The sequence below is a fragment of the Lampetra fluviatilis genome, chromosome 58 (genome assembly GCF_964198595.1).
Source record: "Lampetra fluviatilis chromosome 58, kcLamFluv1.1, whole genome shotgun sequence".
In the NCBI taxonomy this organism is placed as follows: domain Eukaryota; kingdom Metazoa; phylum Chordata; class Hyperoartia; order Petromyzontiformes; family Petromyzontidae; genus Lampetra; species Lampetra fluviatilis.
The window spans coordinates 4,837,588-4,853,540 of record NC_136332.1 but is presented as its reverse complement, the minus strand read 5'-3'; the positions used below and the strand labels follow the sequence as shown (position 1 = coordinate 4,853,540).

Sequence of the window (15,953 nt, the reverse complement as noted above, 5' to 3'; positions counted from 1 at the left end):
CAGTTAACATCTCCTAGCCACCGTGATGATGATGATGAGAGAGACACGCAAACTCCAAATATACAGCAGCAGGCGTCAGGGTCGAGATCGAACCCACGACCTCCTGTACACCAGGCGAGGTAGTTAACATCTCCTAGCCACCGTGATGATGATGATGAGAGAGACGCAAACTCCAACTTTCCAGCAGGTGTCACAGGGTCGGGATCGAACCCACGACCTCCTGTACACCAGGTGAGGTAGTTAACATCTCACCACCGTGATGTAGATGCGAGAGAGAGACACGCAAACTCCAAATAAACAGCAGCAGGCGTCAGGGTCGGGATCGAACCTACGACTTGTCATAGGAATGTGGAATTTCCACAACTGGTTCCGCAGGGCTGTAGACGGACGAGCGCCAATGCTCTCGACTTTTCGTTGTTCAATCGACACAAGGACACGTGGAGGAAAGTGAGCCGGGCACAATCAGCTTTTAGTGTGAGTTTAATGTGGTTAATACAATCCATGACACGTGCTCATTATTTTTTTTTGGGGGGGGGGGGGGACAAGTGGGAAGACAAGGCAAGAACATGAGAAACATTGACATGGCTTTACACACCCGTGACTGCTTTTGTTGTTGTTGTTGTTGGCGGTGTAGGGAGTGGCAAAACTAAGCACAGATGTGATTAAAACAAAAAATCCGAGACGCAAGGCTGAGACTTTTTTTGTTATTTTAAAGGCAAGATCGGCGACAGGCAACAGCGGCAAATATTTCAAACAACACATTTTGATTTTCTTACTTTCACACCACCCACCCACCCACGCGTCCACTCCACTCCACCCCCCTCACCACCTCCGCACGCGATGAATGATCGTGATTGCGCTGATATCGGAGGTCGGCGTCGTCGCGAGATTCTAAAACATCTTTTGAAATCATGGGTCCTTCTCCTTTGCCAGTACCAACATATGATAATAGGGTTTCCCCCATTTTTTCTGGCAACTAAACAGTTGTGTTAAGATGTAACCACATCAAACTGAAACCTTTTACAAGGAATCACGTCTGCCTTTAACCGCAATGCCTGTGGTCAGAATGCAAACAAAAAACACACTCTGATCATATTTGCATTTTTCTTCCTGGTTCTTTCGGTAAAGTCACGTAGAAGGGAAGTAATAAAATAATACAAATAAAACATAATAAAATACTTCTCACGACGTTTCGGCCACAACGCAAGCAGCCGTCCTCAGGTGAAGAACAGGTCTGTCGGGAAGACAGCGTCTGAATGACACGCCCCAGGCTTCAGACGCTGTCTCCCCGACAGACCTGTTTCTTCACCTGAGGACGGCTGCTTGCGTTGTGGCCGAAACGTCGTGAGAATTATTTTATTATGTTTTATTTTTATTATTTTATTTTTTTAATTTTTATTATTTTATTACTTCCCTTCTACGTGACTTTACCGAAAGAACCAGGAAGATGAATCCCTGCAGTCACGAAAGCTTTAAATCGAAATTTTATTGTTTTATTTTAATTATTTTATTATGTTTATGATTATTTTATTATGTTTTATTTTAAATATTTAATTATGTTTTATTTTTATTCTTTAATTATGTTTTATTTTTATTATTTTATTATGTTTTATTTTTATGATTTTATTACTTCCCTTCTACGTGACTTTACTGAAAGAACCAGGAAGATGAATCCCTGCAGTCACGAAAGCTTTACATCGAAACATATTTGCATTGTCCTTGAAACTGGTTGGTCCACACCAGAGACTGAGTATTTTTCTTTAAATCTTCCTGAATTTGAAGCCGGCAACAACATTTTTTTCTAGCCGTGAGAATTAAAAAATGTTTAGTTTCCACGAAGGGAGTACAGGTAAAACCTTGGATTGCGAGTAACTTGATCTGCGAGTGTTTTGCAAGACGAGCAAAAGTTTGTAAATAAATTAACTTGATAAACGAGCGAGGTCTTGCAACACGAGCAGTACGTACAGTATACGCTTTGTCTGCCGAGCGTGACGTGATCACAACTGATATACGAGTTGCTTTGATATACGAGTTGCTTTGATATACGAGTTGCTTTGGATTACAAACACGTTTCCGGAACGATTTATGCTCGCGACCCAAGGTTTTACTGGAATTGTCTCTGCAGCTGAGGTTGCGTGTGTGTGTGTGTGTGCGGGAGAGTTCAGTACCACCCTGGTGTGGCTTCGAGGTCACTCCGCGCGGAACTCAGAAGTAGCTCTGTAATTCCCGCTGCCACGGGTCACTCTGCCGAGCATTCCCATCCCGGATGTTCCATCTCCCTCCGTGGCGCGACGCCGACAGCGGCAAATTTGAACGAAATTGGCAGATGAATGAGATCCATTTAAATTTTATAACGAAAAAAAATTCGCAAAATATTTTTAGAACCCATTTCTTTTAAAAAGAAGGTGCGAGTGGGAAGAGGGGAGGGGGTGGGGTGGGAAACCAACTCCGACTTTTCTCTCAAAGCCACGAATCGGATCGTCCGTTGCGCGCGGGGTGGATCGGTCGTGGGGGGGTCGACGCGGTCGTTAAAGTCGCCCCCTGCGACCTCGTGACCTCGTGACCTCTGTAACCTCTGTGACCTCGCAATCGCTCTCACTCCCCCCCCTCCCCCGCCATCCGCCACCCAGAGGCCACCGCTGAGATTGAGTTTGCCACACGGATCAACTCCCATGGGCCACTGCCCAAACCGGTTGGGTCTGTGCCACCTGGGGGTGCAAAGTCCTACCAGTGTCCACCACGGTAGTGTCCACCACTGCAGTGTCCACCACTGCAGTGTCCACCATGGGCGGTGTCGACCATGCACAGAAGAAGGCTCAGCGTAGATACCGTCTGTGGCGACAGACCCAGTTGCTGTGTTCACGGTCCATACAAAATTGGCAAATGTTTTTTTGCCCCGAGTCATTTAGAAATCAATTGTGTGATGACGACGCCAATTTGGCAGCGCCGGTCTCTGTAACCTATTGCGTGGATTCCAAATTGGGGGGGGGGACCCTGTGGTGGGGGGCGGGCAGCGGGGGGGGGGGGGCACAGATGCCCCCCCTCCCCTTTAGACTCTCCGGCTTATGTTCGACCTCCGTCAAAACCAGCGGAGAGTGAAGCTACTCATCTTGCGCGTGGCGGATGGAGAGGCGGGGGGGCGATCGATTGCGAGGTCACAGAGGTCACGAGGTCGCAAGGTCGCAAGGTCGCAGAGGTCGCGAGGTCGCAGGGGGCGACTTTAGCAACCGCGTCGCCCCCCCCACGACCGATCCACTCCAGCGCGCAACGGACGATCCGATTGGCGCGACGGCCTCAGCGGTTGAACCGGCGGGTCGGGCGGGCGAACGAACGACGACGACGGAACGGTGGAGCGGTGAAATCGGCCAACGAGAGCGTTGGCACGCGCCGGGGAGCGGCGATGGGTGGATCGGTCCAGGATGCCGCGAGGATGAGCTCCTGTCGCGGACAAGTTCCCGGCGGCACAAGCGCAACCAGCGCCGGCAAAAGCCACCGCAACCGGCAAAGCCACCGCAACCGGCAAAGCCACCGCAACCGGCAAAGCCACCGCCGGCAAAGCCCCTCCCAGCAAAAGCCACCGCCGGCAAAGCCACCGCCGGCAAAAGCCACCGCCGGCAAAGCCACCGCCGGCAAAATCCACCGCCGGCAAAAGCCACCGCAACCGGCAAAGCCACCACCGGCAAAGCCACCGCCGGCAAAGCCACCGCCGACAAAGCCACCGCCGGCAACAGCCACCGCCGGCAAAGCCACCGCCGGCAAAGCCACCGCCGACAAAGCCACCGCCGGCAACAGCCACCGCCGGCAAAGCCACCGCCGGCAAAGCCACCGCCGGCAAAGCCACCGCCGACAAAGCCACCGCCGGCAACAGCCACCGCCGGCAAAGCCACCGCCGGCAACAGCCACCGCCGGCAAAGCCACCGCCGGCAAAGCCACCGCCGGCAAAGCCCCTGCCGGCAAAAGCCACCGCAACCGGCAAAAGCCACCGCCGGCAAAGCCACCGCCGACAAAGCCACAGCCGGCAACAGCCACCGCCGGCAAAGCCACCGCCGGCAAAGCCACCGCCGGCAAAGCCCCTGCCGGCAAAAGCCACCGCAACCGGCAAAGCCACCGCCCGTCACTACGTTCGCACGACGTGGAGAATCGGTTGCGTCTTCGACGGCGGTTTTAGTAAGATTCAATCAGATTTTTTCTTTCGTTGAGACGAACTTGTTTTTTTTTTTAAGTCGCGAACAAAGCCCTCCTCCATCGCGTCTCGCAAGCCCGCCGCTCGCCCGCTATACCATTCACGCGATACTCAAACTGACGATAACCATGACCACTATAATACTGATAATATTAAAGGGGGGGGGAGGGGGGGAGGGGTAGTGGAAGGGGGGGTCTAGCTAGCCCTCCGATGCATTTTGAGGTCGCGCGCAGTCCGGCACGTTGTCCGACGTTTCGCCCCGCGTCCCGTTTATGCGGGGAACACACACACACACACGCAGACACGCAACCTCCTTCAGCCCCGCGCGCTTTCTTCCCGAAACGGAAAGCCGGCCTCCCCGACAAAAATGGGAGAAGGTACGTGGCGCGAAACGTCGGGGCCTAAAGCAGCGTGGGGAGTAGGGGGGGGGGGAGGGGGGAGGGGGGGGGGGGGGAGGGGGGGGGAGGTGGGGGGGGAGTTCGTTACGAAGCCACCGCAGGTGACGAAAACTACGGAAAGCCTGGCGGGGTGGGTGGATGGAGGGGAGTGTGGTCGAGGGTGGGGGGGGGGTTGACGGTGGGTGGGGGGGGTGTAGCCTAGAGAGGTCAGGGGTCAACAAGCAGGGGTCGTGCGTTCTTTGAGCCGGTAGTGGTAATGGGGGGACACGACTGCCCACCCCCCGTGCCGGGCCCCCCGCGTCTGGATGTCGAGGTCGTACAGCCGGTCCTCGGGGTTTGCTCTAGACTGGGGGTCAAAGGTCACGGCTAAAACCACCGGATCCACAGAGGTTGGGTCTAGGAGCAGGTTTGAAGGTGCGGTCAGACAGCTGCTGGGATTGAAGCGAGTCTGACGGTCGTGTTTAAAGCTGGGTTCCAAGGTCGGGTTTAAAACCGGGGTCGGCTGGGTCTATAGGTGGAGTCTAGGCCGGGTTTAAAGGTCGAGTTCAAAACCAGGTCCAAAGACGCGGGTCTCAAGATGTGATCATATTTTGGGGTTTAAAGATCGGATCCCACCAGGGTTTTCGAGGCCAGGTCTAAAGATTGGGTCTCATGATCAGGTTTAAACCGGGTTCAAAAGGTCACAGGTCAAATTTTAGACGACAAGGTCTGAAGGTGGGGGGGGGGGTGTTTAGATTTTGTGTGACGATATGGTTTAAACCGGGTCTAATGGCCTGTTCTAAAGATGATGTGTAAATGTTGTGACTAAATCGGGGGGGGGGGGGAGGGATGGTCTAAAGGTCGCGTCCGAAACCAGGCTTGAGTCCAGAGGTCGCAAACGGGTTTTGATTCCTTACCCGTACCCGGCCGCACCAGGGTCGCAAACGGCTACCCGTACCCGGCCGGGTACGGGTAGCCGGGTATCGGGTAGGGTACGGGTATCGGGTACCCGGTTGCGACCTCTGCTTGAGTCTAAATCTGTTTTAAAACCCCGGGGCAGGGGGGAGGGAGGGAGGGGGAGCGATGGGGGTCGACTGAATTTTAATCTGAGTGTTAAAACACCGGCGGGGGGGGGGGGGGGGGTCCCCTCTCAAGCCACGTTCCAAGCCGGTCTGAACGGCGATTAGGCCGCAGTGAAAGCGCGTGAACCAGCTCGTCGCCGCAGGGGTCTGCGGTTCGGCTCAAGCGGCCGCCCTGGTTAACACTTGTGGCAAATAACCGCTGCTGTCACTCACGGCAGAAGTTCACGGATCTCCCGACGCGCCAGGCCCCGAAAGGTGGCAAATGCGGAAAACGATACCGCAAATGTACTCCACCGCCGCACGCGCACGGGCATGCACACACACGCGTGCGCACACACGCACGCACACACGCACGCACACACGCACGCACACACGCACGCACACACGCACGCACACACGCACGCACACACGTGCATACACCTCGTTACAAAACAATGCACGTGCAAGTTGATGCGTGCGCACGCACCCGCGCGTGTGTGTGTGCGTGCGTGTGTGCGTACGTGTGTCTGTGCACGCGTGTCTGTGCACGCGTGCGTGTGTGTGTGTGCGTGTGTGTGTTTGCGTGTGTGTGTGTTTGCGTGTGTGTGTGTGCGCGTGTCTGTGCACGCGTGCGTGTGCGTGTGTGCGTGTGTGTGCGTGTGTTTGTGCGCACGTGTCTGCGTGCGCGTGTCTGTGTACGTGTCTGTGCACGCGTGTATCTCCCGTGCACTCTGCGCCAGCGTCGTCGGTGACCCCCCCCCTCCAGCCGCTCCCCCCACCGTCACCCCCCGTCACCACCCGTCACCCCCCGTCACCACCCGTCACCACCCGTCACCACCGCCCCGGCACGGCGCGACTCTACTCGGCGTACTTGCTGCTGCTGTCGCTGTCCCGCCCGTCGAACTCGTCGTCGGCGCTCTCCGCGGTGGTGACGTCGTTGCCGCCGCGAGCGCCGCTGCGTCGCAGCGAGCGCACGACGGCGCTGCCGCCGATGCCGCCACCGCCGGCAAACGGAGAAGCGATGCCGCCGCTTTGCCTGTGGGACGGGACAACGCTCTCAGCGTCGGTGAGGAGACGGTGAGGAGGTGGTGAGCAGGTGGTGATCAGGTGGTGAGGAGGTGGTGAGTAGGTGGTGAGTAGGTGGTGAGTAGGTGGTGATCAGGTGGTGATCAAGTGGTGAGTAGGTGGTGAGTAGGTGGTGATCAGGTGGTGAGTAGGTGGTGATCAAGTGGTGAGTAGGTGGTGAGTAGGTGGTGAGTAGGTGGTGAGTAGGTGGTGAGTAGGTGGTGAGTAGGTGGTGAGTAGGTGGTGAGTAGGTGGTGATCAGGTGGTGAGTAGGTGGTGATCAAGTGGTGAGTAGGTGGTGAGTAGGTGGTGAGTAGGTGGTGAGTAGGTGGTGAGTAGGTGGTGAGTAGGTGGTGATCAAGTGGTGAGTAGGTGGTGAGTAGGTGGTGATCAGGTGGTGAGTAGGTGGTGATCAAGTGGTGAGTAGGTGGTGAGTAGGTGGTGAGTAGGTGGTGAGTAGGTGGTGAGTAGGTGGTGAGTAGGTGGTGAGTAGCCGGTGAGTGCGTCCTGCCCCCCACCCCCCCCCACTCACCCCCCCCCACTCACCCCCCCCCCACTCACCCCCCCCCCACTCACCCCCCCCCCACTCACCGCAGCTTGCTCTTGAGGGTGGACACCTCGCGGCTCATGGCGTCCTGACCCTCGGTGGCCTCCTCGAGGTCGCGCTGCAGCTTGCGCCGCGCCGCGTTGGCGCGGCTCGCCTCCTCCTCACTCTCCTCCAGCTGCCGCTTCAGCTGCTTCAGCCGCACGGTCGACTTGTCCAGCTGCGGTGGGGGCGGTGGTGGCGGTGGTGGTGGTGGTGGCGGTGGTGGTGGTGGTGGCGGTGGTGGCGGTGGTGGTGGTGGTGGTGGCGGTGGGGGCGGTGGGGGCGGTGGTGGCGGTGGTGGTGGCGGTGGGGGCGGTGGTGGCGGTGGTGGTGGCGGTGGTGGTGGCGGTGGAGGTGGTGGTGGTGGTGGGGGCGGTGGTGGCGGTGGTGGCGATGGTGGTGGCGGTGGTGGTGGTGGTGGTGGTGGTGGCGGTGGAGGTGGTGGTGGTGGTGGGGGCGGTGGTGGCGGTGGTGGCGGTGGTGGTGGTGGTGGCGGTGGTGGCGGTGGTGGTGGCGGTGGGGGCGGTGGTGGTGGTGGTGGTGGCGGTGGGGGCGGTGGTGGCGGTGGTGGCGGTGGTGGCGGTGGTGGTGGTGGTGGCGGTGGTGGCGGTGGTGGTGGCGGTGGTGGTGGTGGTGGCGGTGGAGGTGGTGGCGGTGGTGGCGGTGGTGGTGGTGGTGGTGGCGGTGGTGGTGGGGGCGGTAGTGGCGGTGGTGGCGGTGGTGGTGGTGGTGGTGGTGGAGGTGGTGGAGGTGGTGGTGGTGGCGGTGGAGGTGGTGGTGGTGGTGGCGGTGGAGGTGGTGGAGGTGGTGGTGGTGGGGGGCGGTAGTGGCGGTGGTGGCGGTGGTGGTGGTGGTGGTGGCGGTGGAGGTGGTGGTGGTGGTGGTGGTGGCGGTGGTGGTGGCGGCGGTGGTGATGGCGGTGGGGGCGGTGGTGGCGGTGGTGGTGGTGGTGGCGGTGGTGGTAGTGGTGGTGGCGGTGACGGTGACGGCGGTGATGGTGGTGGCGGTGGCGGTGACGGCGGTGATGGCGGTGGTGGTGGCGGTGATGGTGGAGGTGGCGGTGGTGGTGGCGGTGGTGATGGTGGCGGTGGTGGTGGCAGTGGTAGTGGCGGCGGTGGTGGTGGTGGCGGTGGTGGTGGTGGAGCGGTCGGACAACAACAAAGACACCTTTAGAGAGTCGTGGGACCACTTGTTGCTTTGTTTTCGTCGCTTTATTTTGGTGATTTCGAAAACGTTTTTGGTGTAGCCATATATTTGTTTGTTGCAGTACAGAGTTGGACTGAAGATTCTAGATTTGAAGCTTTCGTGACTGCAAGGATTCACACTCTTAGGTTTTTTCGGTAAAGTCGCGTTAGGTAAAAATATTATGAAATGAGAAATTTTAATCAAATTATTAATTTTATTTTTATTTTTACCAACGTGACTTTACCGAACAAACCTAAGAGTTTTAGACCGATGACTTTAATCGAAATTGTCTCTCGGTTGTTATTGTTTGACTTGCATCCCCACTGGGATTTTTGCACACAGCGCTGAAATGCGGTGGCTTTTTCTGGAAGACTTTGCTGTTTTTTACAGGATTTTTCTGTTTGCGTGCGGTCACTTGAAGATGTTTTCTTGTTTGTGTTTTTGTTTTGTTGCGGTTGCACCCGAGTCAAGAGCCTAATGGCTCACAGGGCTATACCTTCGATTTAAAGCTTTCGTGACTGCAGGGATTCATCTTCTTGGTTCTTTCGGTAAAGTCACGTAGAAGGGAAGTAATAAAATAATAAAAATTAAACATAATAAAAAAAATCTCAGACGCTGTCTCCCCGACAGACCTGGTCTTCACCTGAGGACGGCTGCTTGCATTGTGGCCGAAACGTCGTGAGAATTGTATTTTATTATGTTTTATTTGTATTATTTTATTATTTCCCTTCTACGTGACTTTACCGAAAGAACCAAGAAGAGGGTTATACCTAAGACATGAACTGAATTGAAATGAACTGAACGTGCTGGGAAGGAGTAGCGACTGTGATAGGCCCGAGTGTGAGAGTGAGTGAGTGAGTGTGAGAGTGAGTGTGAGAGTGAGTGTGAGAGTGAGTGTGAGAGTGAGTGAGTGAGTGAGTGTGTGAGTGGGTGAGTGAGTGTGAGAGTGAGTGAGTGTGAGAGTGAGTGAGTGTGAGAGTGTGTGAGTGAGTGAGTGTGTGAGTGAGTGTGAGAGTGAGTGAGTGTGTGAGTGAGTGTGTGTGTGAGTGGGTGAGTGAGTGTGAGAGTGAGTGAGTGTGAGAGTGAGTGAGTGTGAGAGTGTGTGAGTGAGTGAGTGGGTGAGTGAGTGTGAGAGTGGGTGAGTGAGCGAGTGTGAGAGTGAGTGGGTGAGTGTGTGAGTGAGTGAGTGTGTGAGTGAGTGGGTGAGTGAGTGAGTGTGCGAGTGTGTGAGTGAGTGAGTGAGTGTGTGAGTGAGTGAGTGTGTGTGTGTGTGTGAGTGAGTGAGTGAGTGTGTGAGTGAGTGAGTGGGTGAGTGTGTGTGTGAGTGAGTGAGTGGGTGAGTGTGTGAGTAAGCGAGTGTGTGAGTGAGTGTTTGTGTGAGTGAGTGTGTGAGTGAGTGTGTGAGTGAGTGTGTGTGTGAGTGAGTGAGTGTGTGAGTGAGTGAGTAAGTGAGTGTGTGAGTGAGTGGGTGAGTGTGTGAGTGTGTGAGTGAGCGTGTGTGTGTGTGAGCGTGTGTGTGTGAGTGAGTGAGTGTGTGTGTGTGTGAGTGAGTGTGTGTGTGAGTGAGTGTGTGTGTGAGTGAGTGAGTAAGTGAGTGTGTGAGTGAGTGTGTGAGTGAGCGTGTGAGTGTGTGAGTGAGTGTGTGAGTGAGTGAGTGTGAGTGAGTGGGTGTGTGTGAGTGAGTGTGTGTGTGAGTGAGTGAGTGAGTAAGTGAGTGTGTGAGTGAGTGTGCGAGTGTGTGTGTGAGTGAGTGTGTGTGTGAGTGAGTGAGCGAGTGTGTGAGTGAGTAAGTGTGCGGTGTTGGCCACCCACCCCCTCGTGTGCCGTGCCCAGCCTTCACAGCTGCTGCCCGCTAGTAGCACTTGCCCCAACAGTCTGTCGAGGCTACGCGGGGGACCTTTGCCTGTGTGTGTGTGTGTGTGCACGTGCCTGGTCTTTGTGCTGCTCCGCTTGCCGGCGCTCATCCTCCATCTGGCCCACGACGTCTTTGAGGCGCTTCTCCGAGCTGCGAAGCTTCTTGCTGGCGTTCGCTCGCTCCCTGCAGACGCACCGAGCACGGGGCAACGCCGAGTCACCCTGCGAGCACGGCCACTGCCGGTGGCTCGGCCTACGCGAGTTACCGTACTGCCACGGTAACCACACACATAGACTCACTACAGAGAGACATAGACTCACACAGAGGGACATAGACTCACGCAAAGACCCATAGACTCACGCAGAGACACATAGACTCACACAGAGACCCATAGACTCACTACAGAGACCCATAGACTCACACAGAGACCCATAGACTCACACAGAGACCCGTAGACTCACACAGAGACCCGTAGACTCACACAGAGACCCATAGACTCACACAGAGACCCATAGACTCACACAGAGACCCATAGACTCACACAGAGACCCGTAGACTCACACAGAGACCCGTAGACTCACACAGAGACCCATAGACTCACTACAGAGACCCATAGACTCACGCAGAGACCCATAGACTCACACAGAGACCCGTAGACTCACACAGAGACCCGTAGACTCACGCAGAGACCCATAGACTCACACAGAGACCCGTAGACTCACACAGAGACCCATTGACTCACACAGAGACCCATAGACTCACGCAGAGACCCATAGACTCACGCAGAGGGACATAGACTCACGCAGAGACCCATAGACTCACACAGAGACCCATAGACTCACACAGACACCCATAGACTCACACAGAGGGACATAGACTCACGCAGAGACCCATAGACTCACACAGAGACCCATAGACTCACGCAGAGACCCATAGACTCACACAGAGACCCATAGACTCACGCAGAGACCCATAGACTCACACAGAGACCCATAGACTCACACAGACACCCATAGACTCACACAGAGGGACATAGACTCACGCAGAGACCCATAGACTCACACAGAGACCCATAGACTCACGCAGAGACCCATAGACTCACACAGAGGGACATAGACTCACGCAGAGACCCATAGACTCACACAGAGACCCATAGACTCACACAGACACCCATAGACTCACACAGAGGGACATAGACTCACGCAGAGACCCATAGACTCACACAGAGACCCATAGACTCACACAGAGACCCATAGACTCACACAGAGACCCATAGACTCACGCAGAGACCCATAGACTCATACAGAGACCCGTAGACTCACACAGAGACACATAGACTCACACAGAAACCCATAGACTCACTACAGAGACCCATAGACTCACACAGAGACCCATAGACTCACACAGAGACCCGTAGACTCACACAGAGACCCGTAGACTCACACAGAGACCCATAGACTCACACAGAGACCCATAGACTCACACAGAGACCCATAGACTCACACAGAGACCCGTAGACTCACACAGAGACCCGTAGACTCACACAGAGACCCATAGACTCACTACAGAGACCCATAGACTCACGCAGAGACCCATAGACTCACACAGAGACCCGTAGACTCACACAGAGACCCGTAGACTCACACAGAGACACATAGAATCACACAGAGACCCATAGACTCACACAGAGACCCATAGACTCACACAGAGACCCGTAGACTCACACAGAGACCCGTAGACTCACACAGAGACCCATAGACTCACACAGAGACCCATAGACTCACACAGAGACCCATAGACTCACACAGAGACCCGTAGACTCACACAGAGACCCGTAGACTCACACAGAGACCCATAGACTCACTACAGAGACCCATAGACTCACACAGAGACCCATAGACTCACGCAGAGACCCATAGACTCACACAGAGACCCGTAGACTCACACAGAGACCCATAGACTCACACAGAGACCCATAGACTCACACAGAGAGCCATAGACTCTCACAGACTTATAGACTTACAGATACCCATAGACTCACACAGAGACCTATAGAATGGGACAAAGACCTATAGACTCACACAGAGACCCACAGACTCACACAGAAACCCACAGTTTGTTATCCTTCCCCTGCACCTCCGATTAGCGCAATTGGCTATCCCGATTTCCGCAAGGCGGTGGTGATGGTGGTGGGGGGGGGATGGTGGTGCGGCGTTCCGATTCCATCGCGATTCCAGCGCCGGTGTGTTGCGGTGGCGGTGGTGATGGTGGTGCGGGGGGGGATGGTGGTGCGGCGTTCCGATTCCATCGTGATTCCAGCGCCGGTGTGTTGCGGTGGCGGTGGTGGTGGTGGTGGCGGTGGTGGCGGTGGCCGTGGTGGTGGTGGCGGTGGTGGCGGTGGTGGCGGTAGCCGTGGTAGTGGTGGCGGTGGTGGTGGTGGCGGGGGTGGCGGCGGTGGTGGCGGTGGTGGTGGTGGCGTTGGTGGTGGTGGTGTCCTCGGCGAGGCGTACTTTGTCTCCACATCGAGCTGCTCCTCCAGCTGGCCGATCTTGGCCTCGAGCGCGGCCTGCGACGACTTGGCCTTGGAGCGGAAGGCCGCCTCCATCTCCTGCAGCTTCACCTGCAGCTCCTTGTTCTGCCGCTCGAGCTGCTGGCGGGCGCTCTCCGCTCGCTGCGACTGGCCACGCTCGCCGGTCAGCTCCGAGCTCAGCTGCTCTGCCTGGAGGGGGGGAGGGGAGGGGCGCGGTGAGAGGGACGCCGCCGCCGTAGATTCTCGGTCGTCCCCGACGGGAGCGTCGGTGTTGTCGCTAAATCATCGGCGTCTCCTCCCCCCCTCCCCCCCGACCTATATCCCCCATTTCCTTCTCCCCCGTCCGCCCCCCCCCCCCACCCCGTCAACCCGGCCATACCTGTAGGCCTCGGCAAGGTAAGGTAAATGACCTTTTTAATCGGGTAAAAGGGTAAAGGTAAAAGGGTAAAGGTTTCGACATGCCAGGGGGTAAGGTAAAGGGTAGGGTAAAGGTAGCTCGGAAGACATACCCGGTAGGGTAAAGGTAGCGCGAAGTATTACCCGGTAACTACGGTGCCTTGTTTACCGCTAAAAGCTGCGTGGCGCAGTCCGTGGCCTCCGTTTTAAATTGCGATCATTGGTGTCGGACCAGATGGAGACGGACCACGTCCTTGAGGTCGAGGCACTAGAGGACGTAGTCCGTGGGAGCAAACGCGCGCACCATTGGATGGAGGGTGATCCCCATGTACAAGCAAGGGAAGTGGTTTTCCACCCACACGAACGCGTCAGGGTAGAGAACCCACCTCAAGAAGAGCAACGCGCTCGCCCCCCAGGCAGCGAGCTCGGGACGTCGGCTGCCTGAAGGTTCCGTCTAACTGGGCCGGAGCGACGCAGGATCTTATTGCCTGTCGTTCGTCCGAGGACGATGGCGATGACGCACTCGATCAGGTCGTTGATGAGATCGCCATCGACCAAGACGACTGGGACGTGGAGGTTGTTATGGAGGACGGTTTCGTCGACAGCCTCAACGCCCGATTCGAGAGTATTCTATATGTATGAAGCGCTCTACCTTATAGCATGCATCGTTAAAAACCTTTCTCATGTGTAGTACCCCAGTAATTTCCCTGTAATCGGATAATTTGTATGGGATGAGGGTAAAAGGTAGGGTAAAGGTAGGCTCGTTGCATTTTACCTTTGACCTTTTAACTTACCTGCTAAAGGGTAACTTTTACCTTACCTTGCCGAGGCCTACGCACCTGCGCGGACGCCTTGCGTAGCCGCTCGTTGGAGAGCTCCGTGGCTCCCTGTTCCTCCTCCAGCTCCTCCTCCAGCTGCGAGATTCTCGCCTCCAGGCGCCGCTTGTCATCCATCATGGCCGACCTGCCGCCACCATCACCGCCACCGCCACGCGCACGGAGACAAACGCCGTGGCCGTTGGTGAGTGTTTTTTTTACCCTACTATCTGGCAACAAAACTGACACCTTTTTTACAAGGAGTCATGTTTGCATAGACCACAATACCTGCAGCCATAATGCAAACAAAAAACATAACTCTGATAATGTATGCACTGTCCTTGAAGTTAGAGCTCTAAGGAAAGCTGTCTCGGGTGTGGACCAATCAACTTCAAGGACAGTGCATATATTATCAGAGTTGTGTTTTTTGTTTGCATTATGACCGCAGGTATTGTGGTCTATGCAAGCTTGACTCCTTGTAAAAAAGGTGTCAGTTTTGTTGCCAGATAGAAGGGTAAAAAAAAAACAATTATCATATTTTTTACTGCCAAATGAGGTTCCAATGGTGTAACCGTGGCCGTTGGCGAGTGCCAGGAGGGAAGAGGGTGCCGGCCGCGGGCGTGGTGGTGCAGGGGCAGGAAGGAGGTGGAGGAGAGGGGGAGGGTTGGGGCTGCCGCAGGGCGGTAGGGCTGCTGTGTCGCACACTCACTTGCCGCTCGTGTTCCCCGCGATCTCCTCGGCCAGGTCGTCTCTCTCCTGCTCCACGGTGCGGCGCGCTCGCTCAGCCGCCGCCAACTCCTGCAAACGTACACGACGACAACAACAACAATAAACAACAACAATAAACAACAACAACAATAAACAACAACTTTCGATTTAAAGCTTCTTTCGTGACTGCAGGGATTCATCTTCTTGGTTCTTTCGGTAAAGTCGTCACGTAGAAGGGAAATAATAAAATAATAAAGCTAAAACATAATAAAATACAATTCTCACGACGTTTCGGCCACAACGCAAGCAGCCGTCCTCAGGTGAAGAACAGGTCATCAGACGCTGCCTTCCCGACAGGTCATCAGACGCTGTCTTTCCGACAGACCTGTTCTTCACCTGAGGACGGCTGCTTGCGTTGTGGCCGAAACGTCGTGAGAATTGTATTTATGTTATTATTATTATTATCATTTTTTTTCCCTTCTACGCGACTTTACCGAAAGAACCAAGAACAACAACAACAACGACGACAAGACGACGACAAAAGCACGTGTCGTGCACGGCGGGGCGAGCGGGGCGGTGGGGCGTTGACTCGGTAACCCTTTTCTCCCCGCCGCACCTCCCGCGCCAGCAGCACGAGGCTGTCTGCCGAGCCGGAACACCGTGACGACGCCGCCGGCCTCGCGAGAGGACTTCTGAATCTGCCTCGTGGCCAAGCGGGGCCACGAGGAGGAGGAGCGGGGCTAGCTAACGACGCGCCCGCCCGTGCGCACGTGACGCCGGCCTGCATGCGGTGAGGACGCGGTGTCACTACCGCGCCTCCGCTCGTTGGACGCCGTCTGGTGTGGGTGGCGCGGCTCGGCTTCTGCGGTGGAAAGGCAACCTTCCGGGGCCCCTCCTGAGCCGCGACACGGCTGGCCCCGGCACGGGTTCCCCCGGCACGGCTCGGATGTGCCGGTGGAAAAAGAGGTTGCGGGGGAAGGGTGGGACAACCCCCACCCCCCCCCATCTAAAGCCAACGGAGAAGCTGTCCCGGCCACGCTGACACTACGATGGCCGACACACAGGGCCGCAAAACTGAGTCCGCCACACGGGGACTGTATCGGCTACACCGGAGCTCTACCGGTGTGGGCACACCGGGTTTACATCGGTCACACCGGGACTGCTCCGGCCATTCTAGATTTGAAGCTTTCGT

The 15,953-nt window shown here is 56.0% G+C and overlaps 1 protein-coding gene across 1 annotated transcript in view; it reads right to left on the bottom strand.

Annotated features, from left to right (window-relative positions):
• Positions 1 to 6,434: 6,434 nt before the first annotated feature.
• The window catches only part of LOC144950428 (myosin-10-like), a 125,087-nt gene continuing 115,568 nt past the window's right edge, over positions 6,435 to 15,953 (bottom strand). Inside the window, exons 37-42 of the mRNA XM_078880531.1 lie at positions 14,763 to 14,851; positions 14,078 to 14,201; positions 12,823 to 13,031; positions 10,387 to 10,495; positions 7,278 to 7,450; positions 6,435 to 6,657 (exon numbers count right to left, since the gene is read on the bottom strand). Coding sequence (XP_078736657.1) covers positions 6,480 to 6,657; positions 7,278 to 7,450; positions 10,387 to 10,495; positions 12,823 to 13,031; positions 14,078 to 14,201; positions 14,763 to 14,851 — 882 coding nt within the window. The 3' untranslated portion in view covers positions 6,435 to 6,479. The remainder of the gene's footprint in view (positions 6,658 to 7,277; positions 7,451 to 10,386; positions 10,496 to 12,822; positions 13,032 to 14,077; positions 14,202 to 14,762; positions 14,852 to 15,953) is intronic.